The sequence below is a fragment of the Emydura macquarii genome, unplaced genomic scaffold (genome assembly GCF_026122565.2).
Source record: "Emydura macquarii macquarii isolate MOO-44397 ecotype Brisbane River unplaced genomic scaffold, CSIRO-AGI_Emac_v2 contig_968, whole genome shotgun sequence".
Lineage (NCBI taxonomy): Eukaryota > Metazoa > Chordata > Testudines > Chelidae > Emydura > Emydura macquarii.
Window position 1 is genome coordinate 7,650,253 of NW_027131105.1, and position 15,142 is coordinate 7,665,394.

Below are 15,142 nucleotides of genomic sequence, written 5' to 3' on the forward strand. Positions count from 1 at the left end.
CGTCATGTATATTTCTCCCAAGTGTGATTGGGGCTATTGAGTTGAATGAGCATTGAGGAGTGTGAATGAGCCCTGCCCCCTTCCCAGGCATTCTCAGCCCCCGCTGCACAGGTCTCCTGTCAGCCCCCGAGACTCCCGGGGTGGGGACAGCTGGGGTCTGTAATCTAAACACCTTCCCTGGCGCAGCAGCTGTGTGGGGAGCAAAGCTCACTTCATGCTGAACATGTGGGGCCGGGGCCAAGGGGGCCAGAATAGTCCTGATGGGGGCAGGGAATGAACCCACCCCTGGGTTCTTCCTGAGTGTGTATGGGGGGGGGGGGGGTAAATGCACCCCTACCCCCACCCGCCTCCTGCTGCCCAGACCCCCTCAGAAAAACACTGGCAAAAAAAAATCCTGTCTGCCCAGCCCGTGGGCAGTGCCAGCCCGGGATGGTGTGGGGCATCCACGCGGCTCACAGGAGGGAGCTGCCCCCATCTCCCCCAAAGCCTGGGGGAAGGAGCAGTTCAAAGTCAGTGCCCTGTGGATAGCTGGCTGCGCCGGGGGAGGGGGGTGCATAAGATTGGGGGGTTCTTCCCCACAGGGGGTGGGGATTTCTCTGGAGCATTTGCCACGTGCTGCCCATGTCCCAGGCCTCAATTGGCAGGCAGGGGGCGGTGTTCAGTCTCCAGGCTCAGGGCTCAGTCATTGGCCCTGCCCCATTGTGGGTGCCCCCCATGGGACGCTGTCTCACAGGGGCTCAGTGCTGTGCAGGCCCCTGCCCAGCCCCTCGAGGGTGCTGTCTCCCGGGTGCTCTGCAGGGGGCGCCGTCTCACAGGGGCGGGGTGCCCTGCAGCAGGGGGGGGAGGGGGCTGTGCAGAGAGGCAGCCGTCTTGCGGGAGGCCTTGCGCAGCAGGGGGCTGTCGGGGTGGCTCTCGCGCAGGTGGAGCAGGTGGGCCTCCTGGCTGTCGGCCGTGCAGCCGCACTCCTCGCACACGTAGAGCTTGGCCCGCCGCTCCTTGTAGGCATAGCGCTGCTGCACCCCGTGGATCTTCTTCAGGTGCGACTCCAGCGAGCAGCGCTGCGTGAAGGCCTTGTCGCACAGGTGGCACTTGTAGGGGCGCACACCTGCGGGGGGGAAAGGGGGCGCGGGTTAGCTCTCCCTATGCAGATTCACCCCCCCCATTCCCCTTCATCCCCATGGAGCTAGACCCCCCAAGCCCCTTCCACACAGATCCAGACCCCCCCAAAACCCCCCGAAACCCATTAATCTCCCCTCGTGTGTGTAGACAGACACACCCACCAGTCCCAGGGGCCAGTGCAGAGATCGGGAGAAGGGAGCGTTTAAGAAACCCACCAGAACCCTATATAGAGGGCTAAGGGGTGGGGCCTGTTGCCGGGGCTCACCTGTGCAGGTGCTGGGGTGGCCCCATTTCCAGGGGCGGGGGGGGGGCTCTTCTATTTGCATGGGTTCTGGCTGGCGGGGGCGGGGCGCTCACCTGTGGGGGGCAGGGCTGGCGGGGGCGGGGTGCTCACCTGTGTGGGTGCGGACGTGGCGCTTGAGGTCGAAGGTGTCATTGAAGCCCTTCCCGCAGTAGGGGCACAGGTGCCGCTTGACCTCGCTGTGGCACTTGAGGTGCCGGTTGAGCATGCGCTGGTAGTTGAAGCCCTTCTGGCAGACGGGGCAGGAGAACAGCTCGCCCGGCCCCTCGCCCAGCGTCACCTGCAGGGGGTGGAGCTGTCAGACACTGAGTCCGTGGGGGGGCCAGTGATGGGGCTCTGTCACCTCCCCCAGGCTCAGAGACACCCCCCCCCACCAGCAGCCCTAAGGAGCCCGTCCCGAGCACCAGATCCTGCCCCAGACCCCTCCCCAAACCATCCCCCACCTCCCCGGGCCCACCTTCCCTGGGACCCGCCCCTCCCCCAACACCCACCCACACTCTCTGCCCCAGCACCTTGGGCACAGACCGATCCTGTGGTTCCCCATGGCTCCCAGCCTGCACTGCTCAGATTGGCCACACGGGGGCCCCATGCACCATTAGCCTCGAAGTGCTCCCCTGGCCCCCAAGTCCTACCTTCATTTTGGGGCGCAGGTACCCATTGTGCTGCCCCCCTGAGGGCGCCTCCCCAGGGAGATGGGCGGCTGTGTAGCTTGGGCCTCGCAGGGTCATGTCCAAGGGCATCGGATACGAGGGGGCTTCAGCCACCGATGGCTCCAAGTCCTTGCGCAGGGCACAGCCCCCCAGGGAGACTAGGAGAAAGCAGAGAGCGGGATATGGGGGGGCTTTGCTCCCTAAGATCAAGGTGTGGGGTACAGGCGGTGGAGAAGGGGAGTCAGGCCCATCCCTCCAGGGCCACATGGGGGGTGAGACACCTGGGCTCCGCATTATGGCCTCATGAGTTCACAAGCCACCCCCACAAGTTAACCCCAACCCTTCAGGCCCCACCCATTGTCTGCCTGACCTAGACTGCATATAATGGGGGGTGATGTCCCAGCAGGGGGGAGTTTCCAGGGGATCCCTTTCCCCGAACGGGCTCGCCATGCACCTTCCCCCACAGCATTCACTGTCTTCATCTGCCTGCCCCCCATCAGAACGGAAGCAGGTGAAAGGCGCCAGGTGGAGGCACCTCCTGGGGTCAGCCATTGCCCCGCTCACACTCCCCAGCCCAGCCGATACCTGGTACTGAGACCCCCCCCAATGCTCCCCCCTCCCACCACAGACAGAGTAGTTATAGACACTGTGACAGCCAGTAGCCATGGACTGGGGAGGGGCGCCCCCTGGCAACCTGGAGAGAGGGCGAGAACTGAGCCAGGGTCATGGCAACACAGGAGGACCCCCCCACCACCACCTATACCCAATTCCCACCCCCCTGAGCCAACCAGTTCTCTGGCTGTGGAGTGGATCAGAGCCAGCGCCCCCTAGAGGGGAAACTCCCCATACCTCATTGCCTAGTGCTGCAGTAAACAACCCTCAGAACTGGTTCCCCAAGATGTTAGTGGAAAGTTTGGCCCAGCCCAGCCCATTAATTGAGCGTTTCCGGCTGGGTGTCACCTGCCCCTGGGCCAGCTGGGGAAGCAGGGTGGGGGGACAGAACTGGGCCAGCTAGCCAGTCACCCCAGCACCATATCCCAGTGCAGAACAGCCTCAATACACCCCCCTCCCCAGTCAGCCCTGTCTCCCCCTGCCCCACGGGGTCCATCCCCCCCGATCTGTCCAATGGTGTTATCCTGCAAGCCCAGCACCATAGCGTCTGGGCACCTTCCACGTTAAATCAATAGCATCGGTCCCTAGTGGATTGCATAGAGTCTCTGGCCCTTCTGTCTGTACAGGAGGAGAACCTGCACAGGCTAGGGGCTGTTTGAATGGGGAGTGTCACTGAGATTAGAAAGGCTCCCTCAGAGAGCCTCGCTTGTATCGGGTGAGGTGTTTCCAGCAGAGACAGGGAACTATTACTGCCTTTGGCCGAGGCACTGGGAAGACCTCAGAGGGAACACGGTGTGCAGGCCTGGTCACCCATGTTCAGCAAAGAGGAATCCAAACTGGCCAGGTGCAGAGAAGGGCTCCTAGGCTGATCAGCAGCAAGGAGAGCCCATCTTACGAGCGGAGACTGAAGGGCTGGACTTGTTTAGTGTGACCAGGCGAAGGCTGAGAGGGGGTCTGGTTGCTCTCTCTATGCATGGGGGAGGGGGGAAAGAGCTAGTGAAATGAAAGGACAATGTTGGCCCAAGAACCCCTGGGGATAAACTGCCCAGGAGTCAATTGAGGCTGCAGATAAGAAAGTTTCTACCTGTCAGAGGAGGGATGTTCTGGAACAGCTTCCCTAGAAGAGTTGGGGGCAAATAAGAACATGAGAACGGCCACACTGGGTCAGACCAATGGTCCATCTTGCCCAATGTTTTGTCTTTGACAGCGGCGGGTTTCTGGTGCTTCAAAGGGAATTAACAGAGCAGGACAACTTTGAGTGATCCGTCCTCTGTCATCCAGTCCCAGCTTCTGGCATTTAGAGGGTTAGAGCACCCATGTCTTGGGGCTGCATCCCTGAGCATCGTGGCTAATAGCCATCGATGGACCTATCCTCCACCAACTTACTAATTCTGTCTTGAACCCAGTTATATTTTTGGCTTTTACAACATCCCCGGCAACAAGTGCACCAGGTTGCTTGTGCGTTGTGTGAAGAAGCACTTCCTTATGTTTGTTTTAAACCTGCTCCCTGTGAATTTCATTGGCTGACCCCTGGTTCATGTGTTATGCAAATGGGTGAATAATTCATAATTGTATAGACATCTCTTATATCCCTCCTAAGTTGTCTCTTTCCTTAACTGAACAGACACAGTCATTTTAATCTCTCCTCATATGGAAGCTGTTCCGTACCCCTAATAATTGTCATTGCCCTTCTCGGTACCTTTTCCAAGTCTAACGGATCTTTTTTGAGTTGGGGTGACCAGCACTGCCCGCAGTATTCTAGGTGTGGGCATGCCATGGCTTTATATTGTGGCACTATGACATTTTCTCTCTTATTACCCAGCCCTTTTCTAATTGCTCCTAACTGTCTCTTAGCATTTTTGACTGCCACTGCCACTTGAGCAGATGTTTTCAGGGACAAGGACCCTAAAATCTCCTTCAGGAGTGGTAACAGCTAATTTAGATCCCCTCATTTCGTATGTAGACGTGGGATTATGTTTTCCAGTGTGCATTACTTTGCATTTATCAACACCACTGATCCCACCCAGCTGAGGACAGAGCTGGACACATTTCTGCCAGGGATTCTGTGAGGGGGGTGGCTGCGCCAGCAGGGACCAGACCCAAAGGCCCCGGAGGTCCCCCTGTATCTGGTCTCAGAGAGGATGGCTTTGTGGTCAGACTTGGTGTTAGCCTGATCTCTGAAGGGCTATTGCACAGCCGGCTCCCCTCCACAGAGAACACTTTGCCCCAGCTCTGTGTGCTGTGATCTGCATAGCCCCCAGGACTACAGTGGTCACGGTGGTTTATAGTTCGCACACTGGCTTTGGTGTAGCCGGGGCTTGATCCACTAATTGCTTTGAAAGTTAGGACCAAGGCTTTAAACTGGCCTCAGGAGTGGGCTGGGAGACAGCGGAGGGCCTCAAGCCCAGAACGGATGCACTCGCAGCCGCCTGAACCCTGGAGATGGGAGGCAACTGCATCCTGTACTAGAGGGCGTCTGTGCATCATCCTCACCTGCAACTTCAGCTTGAGTGAATGAATAGAGACCAAGGCCAAGAGGGCCCAGCGTGATCATCTAGGCTGGCCTCCTGGATGGCCATAGGGCTGTCCTCAATTAATCCCTAGCTGAATTAAAGCAGATCTGGTGTTGCTACTGGAAAGACACAGGGAAGCAACTGGGCTCCTGCCACAGGAAGTTCTGCCTTTTCTCAAGCAGTTCTGTGGCATTTCCCACAGTTATCACCCCCCAGCTCGCCACACAAGAGCCTGAAATTCTGACGTCTCCACGCAAGCTGCTACAGGGCTTGGGGTCTTTCCTGAAGGCTTTTGCAGGGAGGTTATTCGTAAAGCGAGAGCACTTCCTGCTACTTTTGTCTGCCACTGAATAGTTACATCCTCATATCATATGCCTGCCCCTGAAGGCAAGGCCTGTACCTGTTTGTACAGTACCTAGCACAGCAGGGCCCAGCTCCTCCCTGGCGCCTGTGGATGCTATCGTAACACAAATAGCCCCCGTAGGACAGTTAAGCGCATGTGTGGACAGACTCATACACATGGCGGGCTGGAAGGGAGTTCACGGGGTCATCTAGTCCATTGCCCCCTGCTGAGATAGGGCCAAGTAAGCCCAAGCCGTCCCTGAGAGGCGTTTGTCTAACCAGGTCTTAAAACCTCCTCATGTGCAGGGATGCTACAGCCTCCCTTGTGGGCCTGGTTGCAGGCTCAGGGCCAGTGTGGGCAGATAGATTTCAAGGCCCAAAGAGACCACTGGGGTCAGCTAGTCTGACCTCCTGCGTAACATAGGGGAGCCCTTGGCCCTGTGTTAATGCCTGGTTGAATCAGTGCAGATCTTCTAGAGAGACAGCCAGCCGGTCTTGCTCGACTGCCAGCGAGGGAGAATCCAGCATGGTCTTTGGTCTGTTGTTCCCATGGTTAATTCCCCTCACTGGGACCTATTCGCTCCTTATTTCCAGTCTGAATTTTTCCAGCTTCAATTTCCAGCCATTGGATCTTGTTACCTTTGCTAGGCTGAAGAAACCGTGATCAAATCTTTGCTCCCCCTGTAGGTACTTCTAGATTGGGATCAAGTCACCCCTTAACCGTCACTGTCTTAAGCTAACTCAATTGAGCTCCATGTGCATGTTGCCCAGGTTTTTAATCATTCTCATGGCTCTGAGCCCTCTCCAGTTTATCAACCTCCTTCTTGCCTTGTGGCCATCAGCCCCGGCCGCAGGATCCCAGCGGCGGCACCAGTGCCACATGCAGACGTAACAGAACCTCCCTTCTCTTACTCAAGCTTCCCCTGTTTATACTTCCCAGGCTGGCGTTAGCTCTTTTGGCCACAGTGTCGCACTGAGACCTCATGTTCAGCTGATTCTCCAGCATGACACCCCCTGCCCACATCTTTCTCAGAGGCGCTCGTCCCCAGGATAGAGTCCCCCATCCTGTAAGCGTGGCCTGCGTTCGTTGTTTCTCGCTGTCTATGTTTACATTTGGCTGTGTTGAAATGCATATTGTTTGCATGGGTCCGGCTTATCAAGGGAGCCCGATAACTCTGTAGCAGTGACTTGTCCTCTTCATTCTCCCCCACTCTCCCCAGGTGTCTGTCAGCTGCCAGCTTTAGCAGGGATGATTTTTGGTTTTCTTTGAGGTCACTGATCGATGTTAAAAAGCATAGCGCAAAGAGCCAATCCCTGTGGAGCCCCCTAGAAACACCTGCTCAGTGCTGATTCCCTGTTCACTATTACATTTGAGGGCCTATCAGTTAGCCAGTTTTTAATCCAGGTCATTGACCCGTCTTGATTTTGTATCAATCTAGTTTTTTTAATCACAATATCATATAGCACCACATCAAATGCCTCGCAGAAATCTACATCTGTTACAGCACTGCTATGGCCTTTATCAACCACACTTGTAATCCCAGCAAAAGTGACATCACGTTAGTATGAGAGGATCTATTCTGCATAAACCCCTGTTGATTGGCATTAATGATCTTACTGTCCTTTAATTCTTTATTAACAAGAGTCCTGTATCAATCACTCTGTTATCTTGCCTGGGATCGACAGCAGGCTGACAGGCCTACAAGCACCTGGCTTGTTCCATTTACCCTTTGAGAATATTGGCACAATATTCTATTGCGGGCGCTGGGGGATGTGGGGTTGCAGTGGGTTACAGCAGGCGGGGCTAGGAGCCAGGACTCCTGGGTCTCATGTGCTGTTTATACCTGGGGGTTCCTTGCCTTGAGAAAGGAGGAGTGGGTGGGGTGAGAAGCAAGTGCTGCTCCCCTGGCAAGGGTGTGGAAAGGGGACCAGCCCCCTCCCTAGCTCTGACTTGGAATGGAGCGGCCAGCCCTTAAGACAAAGGGGAAGGCCAGAAACGCAGACTGCAGGGGGGCAAACCACACTGCCTCCCCCCAGGGGATTCCCCGGGAATGGATGCGGGGATCTGCCTCCCACCTCCCCCACTCTTGAGCATGGACCAAGCTCAGAGATATAATGTGCACAGCCCCCACAGCCTGTGACAGGCAAGGGCCTCCATGGCCCCAGCTCACCTGGGGACCCTGGTAGCCATCTGCTCGCTCCCACAAACAGACAACATGGAAGCAGGGCTACCATCCAGGCACCAATACCCAGCTGGTCTCTGCCCCCACACACGGGGGAAACAGCCATGCAGAGAGCAACTCTCCCTGCCCCTCTGATTGTCCTAGTAGGGCCCACAAAGCCCAGCTGACATCAGGGGCCCTCATTGCGCCAGGTGCTGCACCGACACAATGAGAGACAGTCCCTGCCCCCAAGAGCTCACAGTATCAGTCAAACGGAGTGAGGGGAAACTGAGGCCCAGAGAGGGGAAGGCACTTGCCCAGGGTCAATGACAGAGCTGGGCCCCGGGTGTCCTTAGTCCCAGTGCGAGATCAGCTGGTCCCACACAGCTGCTTTGCTGAGCACGTGGGAGATGGGAGGAGTTTCACATGCAGAGACACAGTTTCCAGGTGCAGCACTTCCGCCTACACCTGCTGTGCTAACGGATTCATTGGGACCCCCCTTCTTAGTCCCCCAAATCATATCCCAGCCTGATTTAGCCATGCCAGAATTCACAGAGAGAAAGCTAGGACCAGAATCCAGCCCTCCCTCCACTCCTCGAATTGGGATAGAACCCAGGAGTTCTGGTTACTAGGCCCTCTGCTCTAACCACTAGACACCACTCCTTTTCCAGACAGAGTAACCTGCACTGGTTAATATTTAAGCCATTGGCTCTGAGAGATGGTGCCAATTTGAAGGGACACCTCAGAGAAGGGCTCAGGGGTTTATCTGATTAGAGGGGACAGCAAAGCCTGACACCTGTCTGGGGGAGGAGACAGGGTTAATAAGGAACTGCAACCAGCCTATCAAGGAGTTAGTACTCTGTCAAGGGAGAGGCCAGTGTTACAGGGAGGGACTAGTGGATAGGACTCCTGGGTTCTATTCCCAACTCTGGGAGGGGACTGGGGTCTAGAGGGCTAGAGCCAGGGTGGGAGTCAGGATCCCTGGGTTCTATGCCAGCTTTGCCAGTGATGGTCAGTTTCTCTCCCCTCTTGGGTCCTCAGTTTCCCCTCTGCAACGCGGCCGAGATGTCACACTGGCCCTTACGACCAAGGTTGGTGGGAGCGTCTAACTGAAATCAGTCTCCTTTGGATTGGTTAGTGACCCAGACGGACGCCAGGTTCTGCCAAGAATCAGCAGGTTGGAATCCACAGACAGCTAGTCACACAGCATCCGGGTATTAATTACCAGCTAATTACAGACTCCAGGGCCAGGCACTCCCAGGCGGGGTGCTAACGCACACTCCCTGCGTGCTGCAGGGTGGGTTATGAGCCAGGTACTCCGCGTCCCATTGATTTAATTGGGGGTCCTTGCTCGCCAGCCGTGATTCCCCTCCCACCATGGGATTTACAGGGCCTCTCGCTTTCTTCATCTCCAACAGCTCTCAGGGCCTCCATCCCAACTCTGGGAGAGGAAGGGGGGGTCTAGTGGGTTAGAGAAGATGGACTGGGGAGGACTCCTGGGTTCTATCCCCGCTCTGGGAGAGGAAGGGGGGTTGAACCCCTTGTCTATTGTCCACTAGGGGCAAAAGTGACAGAACTGATGTAGAAATCAGTCTCCCCTTCCCCCATTGGAAGAGTTGGGGGACATGTTGTCAGAGGGGCTGCGTGTGTCTGGGGTGGAGGGAGCTCTCCCTGCCAGTGCCCTCAATTGGGGGAGATGCGCAACCCCAAAGGGGTGGCTCAGGTGGCACCAGCAAGGGAAGGATCTGACCTGGACCCAACCAAAAACAAGTGACATCAAAGTTTACAGTCAAGCTCTAAGGCACCAGAGTGGGTTCTATTCCCAGCTCTGACCTGCTGCCAGATCTATGGCAAATCCCTGTGCCTCAGTCCCCCGTCTGTAAAGTGGGGATAACCCCAAAAGCCATAGATGTAAAGGCCAGAAGGGACTCTCAGCCTATCTAGTCTGACCTCCTGTGTGGCACACGCCAGAGAACGTCACCCTGTTCCCCGGTGACTGAGCTCAGTGTGTGTTTGACTACAGTATGTTCCCAAAAGGCATCCAGGCTTCTCCAAGAGATGGAGAATCTGCCACTTTCCTTGGCAGTTTGTCCCAATGTTAATCACCCTCACGCTTGAACGACTGGGGCCTCCTTTCTCACTTGAATGTGTTTGGCTCTAACCCATCCATGGGTCCTTGTTCTGCTTTCTGCTAAATTAAAGACACCCTGAGTACACGTATTTCTCCCTGCGATGGTCCTGTCCTTCAACATCATCATCAAGTTACTTCTCAACCGTCTTTTTGAGAAGTGATGCACATTGAGTTCAAGTCTCTCACCAAAGAGACAGCCGCTGAGTTTAAGGTCTCTCTGGATCCTGGCCACATTGAACAGGCAGAATAGGGCCAACCTGGGATTGCTTTGCTTACATAGGATTTTTTTTTAAAAAAAAAAAACAAGAGTCACTTATACTTTGAGATGAGAATGAGATTTTATCAAGCCCCATCCTGGTTTCTAAAGCATATCTCACTGGAGCATTCAGTCCCAGCATCCTGCACTCACAGATCAAAAATATTTCACTAGCCTCCCAAAAAACTGCTCCCCCAATAGCTATCTAGCCCACCATCAGTGTGGTACCTGGGTGCCTCACAATCTATGATCCATCCTCCTCCCAACACACTAAGTGCTATCACCCTCATTTTACAGATGGGGAAACTGAGGCACGGGGAACTTAAGAGACTTGCCCAGTGTCACAGGGGGAGTCTGTGGTAGAGCAAGGAATTGAACCCAGCCCTCCCAAATCCTATGCTAGTGCCCTAAGCGCAGCACCATCCTCGCTCTTTAAAGCTTTGTTTCAACCAGGTGGGTGGAACAATAGCTGGCAAAACATCCCTTGGAATTAGAGATATGGCAGGGATTCCTAGTGGTCTGAGCTGAGTGAACCCAGGAGTCCTGACTTCTAGTCTTATTCCCAGCTCTGCGAAGGAAGTAGAGTCTAGTGGTTAGAAAGGGGGGCTGGGAGTCAGGACTCCTGGATTCTATTCTCAGCTCAAAGAGGGGAGTGGGGTCTAGTGGTTAGATGGAGCGGGGACTCCAGGATCCTTCCCAGGAAACGTGACAGTAAAATTGGTTCTGGTTCCTGACTCCCCCATGTGCAGCACTCCCAGACCCTCCTCTCTTCCCTTCCCCCTCGCAGGCGGGAGCGAGAATCCCAACATACCTGCCAGCCCCTCAGCTAACAAACAAGCCAATCCCGCGAGGGAGTTTAAACATTAAAAGCCACATCCCAAGCATGGACGCTAAAGTTCCGCATAACTGCACTTCCCCAGCCGCCTGAGCAGCCACCGACCAGGCTGGGGCTCCCCTCGGCTGAATCTCAAGGAAATAATTAAGAAAATAGAGGCTGGCGCGGCAAGGACTCCCCACGAAAGAGCTATGCCCCCAAAATGCTGGTCGGAAACCCTTGTGGGTCTCCTTTCCGGATCCTGGCTGCGGTCCCTAGATTTACACACACACAGGCTCTCATCAGCGGTAGATCAGTTAACGAAATGAGCTGGGTCCAAAGGTCACCCTCCTGGAATCCGACAAGAAACCGTTGTAGACCCTTCATGGAAGCCATGATTCCCCATTTAGCCCCAGGCCGGGCAGAGAGGGAGCACGGGATCATTGGCTCCAACATTGCATGCGGCCTGCTTCTAGATGTGCCAGGCTGTATTTCAGGGGCACTGCCATTAGCTTGTCTGGTGAGCCCCACTCCCACCAGGCCAAGCCCCTTCACCCAGGGCGGCTGTCCCCCCGCTGCCTGGGCTGAGTTTTGAACAGGTGACTTGCTACCCCAGCAGCAGGCATTATTCAGACATATGGGTTGTGTGCCATCCACAAGCAGTAGTGGCAACATTTTAAAGAAGCAAAGAAGGCTGGCCTAATGGTTAGGGCTCATGCCCAGAACTTGGGAGATGTGAGTTGAATTCTGTCCTCTACCACAGACCCCCCACCCCCGTAACCTTGGCAAGTCACATAGCTACTCTACCTCAGTTTCCCCATCTGAGCAATGGGAATAGCTGCCCTGCTCTGCCTCCCATGAGGGTTGTGAGGACATTAAAGATTGTGAGGTGCTCAGATACCGGGTGATGGGGGACAGATACGTATCATGGCACCCTCCCTTCAATCAGACTCACCTGGTACATAGATCTCTCCTCTCTCTTCATCAGGCAAGTCACTCCAGTTCCTCCTGCCCATAGACACGCAGGATTTTTTCACTAAGAAAGCCCGAGGCATCTTTAAGATAAATTAAGTGGCTGCGATTCTTAAACAGATCGATCAATAAATACAAGGCTTCCCCCTCTTTGCATAAAAATCAGGAAAAACTTTCACCCGACGTGGGAAAGGGGCTTTTCCTTTAAACGAAAATAAAAATATCTATAATAATAAACCAGCAGCAAGAGGGATTTCCAGGGCGCACGTGAAGTTGCAACAAGAGCAGCGAACAAAGTTTCCTCAACGTTCTAGGGATGGAACGTTGCAACAAGGCAGGCCCGCAGCGTTCTGGGGATGGACCGTTGGGTCCGGGTCAGTTTCACCCAGCGCCTTCCCTTGGCGCGCCGGCTGCACTCTGGTCAGTTTCAGCCTCCCAGGAGGGACAGCCGCGGAGCGGGCTACGGAGCAGGCAGGCTCCCCGGGATCTCCGGCAGCTGCTTCCCGGTGTCCTGCCGGGTTAGCCAGGACTTTTGCAGGGAGAGGTCGGAGCGGGGAGGGGAAAGAACCGTACCTGCTCCGAGCGCCTTAGCGAGTTTGTTTTTGAAGGAGGGGGTGGGGATAACGCATGCGTTTGGAAATAACGGTGTCACCCACCTGTGCGCTACCTGCCCAACCGGTTCGCCGTCAGCAGGAGATTGTGTGACACCCACAGCTGGGGGCGCCCCCTCCTTTGTTTTTGTGCTCCAGCGTTTCCGAAGCCGGAGTCGCTTGTGGGGAGGGGCGGGGGGGGGGGGATGGAACAGGGGCGTGAAACACACGCTCCTGGAGGGAAACTTCCCCAAAGGCAGCGGGAGTGAGGGGGGGCGCCACGGAGGGGGTGCAGGGAACACGCTGCTTGTCAGTGTGGATCGGTCCAACCAGGTTGCCCCAAACAGCTGGATCTTGTTGCCGTTACATTTAACAGCAGGAAAGGGATTTTCTTGGTTCAGGGGGGCCAAGGTCCCTGGCTGGCCGTAAAGACTTGGCCACACTCCAGTTGTTTTAAACCAGTGTAGCTCTCCTTCCCCCCCCCCCCCCGCCCCCAAGCTGCCCCACTTCCAATGTGCATTACCCTGGACTGGTGTGAACAGCAACTTATGCTGCAGCCGTCTGCTGGTAAAAGTGGGTTGCTCTAGTGCAAACCGCTGGTGTGCAAGTACTGCACCAGAATTCAAGGTGAGTTGCACGCGTGTAAACCCCTAGTGTGCATGTGCTGTGCTGATGCCAAGGTGATGAGCACGGTCTGGTGTAAAAAAAACAACAACGCTTGCACTGGCATGGCTGCACTAATGTACCCACATAGGTGCACGGACCCCCCCCAAGATTCTTCCATCAACTAACAGGTCCAGATCTCGCTGGGTGGTCCCCAGGACCCCAATCTTCTCTCTCAGCGGCGCTGTGCTGGTGCAGGGTTCTGCTCATGCATAGGAGCTGGCAGAATCAAGGCAGGAGCCTGGCTTTGTGGCTGCCCCACCAGGGACACCTCGCACTTGATCACTAGCAGTGCCTGGCTCTCATAAGCCCACACTGCTCCCCTCCCAGTTAGGCACCAAAATAAGCTGCTGGAATCTCCCCATAGGGCTCTGCACACCCATCTCTTATGACAATCCCCTTCTTATGACAATCTTATGACAAATTAAACCTCGTTGGGGGCACTGGCCCCTGTGCAAAATCCACCCCCTCAGTTGTGAAGCCCCGAATTCCTGGGAATCAGGCCCCGGATGTCTCAAGATGGGCTCCAGCAGCCAACAACCCTTTTTGGCAGACGTTAGTCCCAAGAGCCCCAGGGAAGGGGTGGGAAAGAGAAGCCGTGCTGTTTATTCTGGGGTGCAGCTCAGCTCATTCTAGAGGTGTCTGTTACTGTTCAAGGGACAAGTCAGCGGGGTGGTGCAGGTTGTGTTGGAGGGTAATGTCAGCATGGCGTGTGTTTGCGGGATTGATCTTAGCCAGGCTGCACTTAGCCAGGCCGGAAAAGCAACTTGGGTGGACTGAATTCCCCCACTGAGACACACATATAGGGAGGGTGTCTGGAATGGTCCACAGAGCAAATTTTAACATGAAGGATATTCTGAGTTCAGATCCTCCATCTCCCAGCAATTCTGTTCCTCCCGCATGGAAATAGATGCACACACTCCAGCAACAAGCGCATCCCCAGCCTCCAAAGCCCTGAGTTTGAATGTGTTGGAGGGGGATTTTTGAGGGCGTGTGTGAGTGGAGGAGTGCTTTGATGGGGAATGTATGGAGCTGGGGGATGAGCTGTTCTGGGGTGTGTGGTTGGGGTGAGGAAGAGGATTTGGGGGGCATTTTGAGAGGCATTGGGTTTGAGGGAGAGTTAGAGCTGGGAAGGCAGGGAGTCAGGGCTCCTGGGCTCTATCCCTGGCTCTGGGAAGAGAGTGGGGCCTAATAGGTTAGAGTGGGGAGTTAGGGTGGAATGTAGGACTCCTGGGATCTTCTCTGAGCTGTAGGAGGGAAGTGATGGTGGTTAGAACAGGTGGGGGCTGGGACTGCGACTCAGGACCCCTGGGTTCTAATGCCAGGTCTGGGAGAGGAATGGGGTCCATAGCGTTAGAAGAGAGGGGGCTGAGGCTCAGGACCCCCAAGTTCTCCTCCTAGGAGGGAGTGGGGTTAATTCCCACCTCTGGGAGGAGAGTGGGAGAAGCAGAGGGATGATGACGAGGTTTAGCCATGACCCACCCATCACAGCACTTAATCCCATATAGCCCCTTCGAACCATGTGTCCCCTGCCTCTCCCCTTCCCCACCCCCATCCAGCACTGAGCGGCTGCTTCGTGCAGCCTGGCAGATTCCCCAGTCTGGGAGGGGAAAGGAACTGTTTGTGATTCACGCGCTGCTCAGGAGAGCCGGAGCGTCGGGCGGATGCTGGAAGCCGACGCCCGGCGGGTGTGGGGGGGAGTGGGGCCCAGAGCCGCGGGCCCCGCTAGACCCATCTCCAAAGAATCTTAATTGCAGCCAGCTCGGCACCTGTTGGCTGAGATGCTCCTGGCACACGCAGCACATTCCTGGGGCCAGGAGTCCCGCAAGCCAGGCCCTGGCACACATAAACCTGGGAGCAGAACACAGGCCCTTCTTCAAGGGGTGCTGACTCAAATCCAGGCCCAGGATATGGGGACTGGCTGGCTCAGAAGGGAGGGGGAATGGGATATGGGACCTCTCCCTTACCAACTTGGGGCTGGATGGGAATTGGTGCCCCCTAGAAGGGAAAGACCCCA

General features: G+C 55.7%; 1 protein-coding gene across 1 annotated transcript; it reads right to left on the bottom strand.

The window, feature by feature from the left end:
- Positions 1-809: 809 nt before the first annotated feature.
- On the bottom strand, positions 810-11,984 carry OVOL1 (ovo like transcriptional repressor 1). The gene is made up of 4 exons (XM_067544460.1): positions 11,856-11,984; positions 2,053-2,228; positions 1,514-1,700; positions 810-1,105 (listed from the first exon to the last, which is right to left on the bottom strand). Exons 1-4 carry the CDS (start codon positions 11,953-11,955, stop codon positions 810-812), a joined length of 759 nt encoding a protein of 252 aa, XP_067400561.1. The 5' UTR covers positions 11,956-11,984.
- Between the last annotated feature and the right edge of the window lie 3,158 nt (positions 11,985-15,142).

What these genes read in the sequence shown, in the direction of transcription:
- OVOL1 (XM_067544460.1), bottom strand. Translation starts at nt 11,955, where the DNA reads ATGCCTCGGGCTTTCTTAGTGAAAAAATCCTGCGTGTCTATGGGCAGG. An exon ending in ACCTGCGCCCCAAAATGAAG is followed by an intron (nt 1,701 to 2,052) that starts GTAGGACTTGGG and finishes CACCCCCTGCAG; the next exon opens with GTGACGCTGGGCGAGGGGCC. An exon ending in CCACGTCCGCACCCACACAG is followed by an intron (nt 1,106 to 1,513) that starts GTGAGCACCCCG and finishes TCCCCCCCGCAG; the next exon opens with GTGTGCGCCCCTACAAGTGC.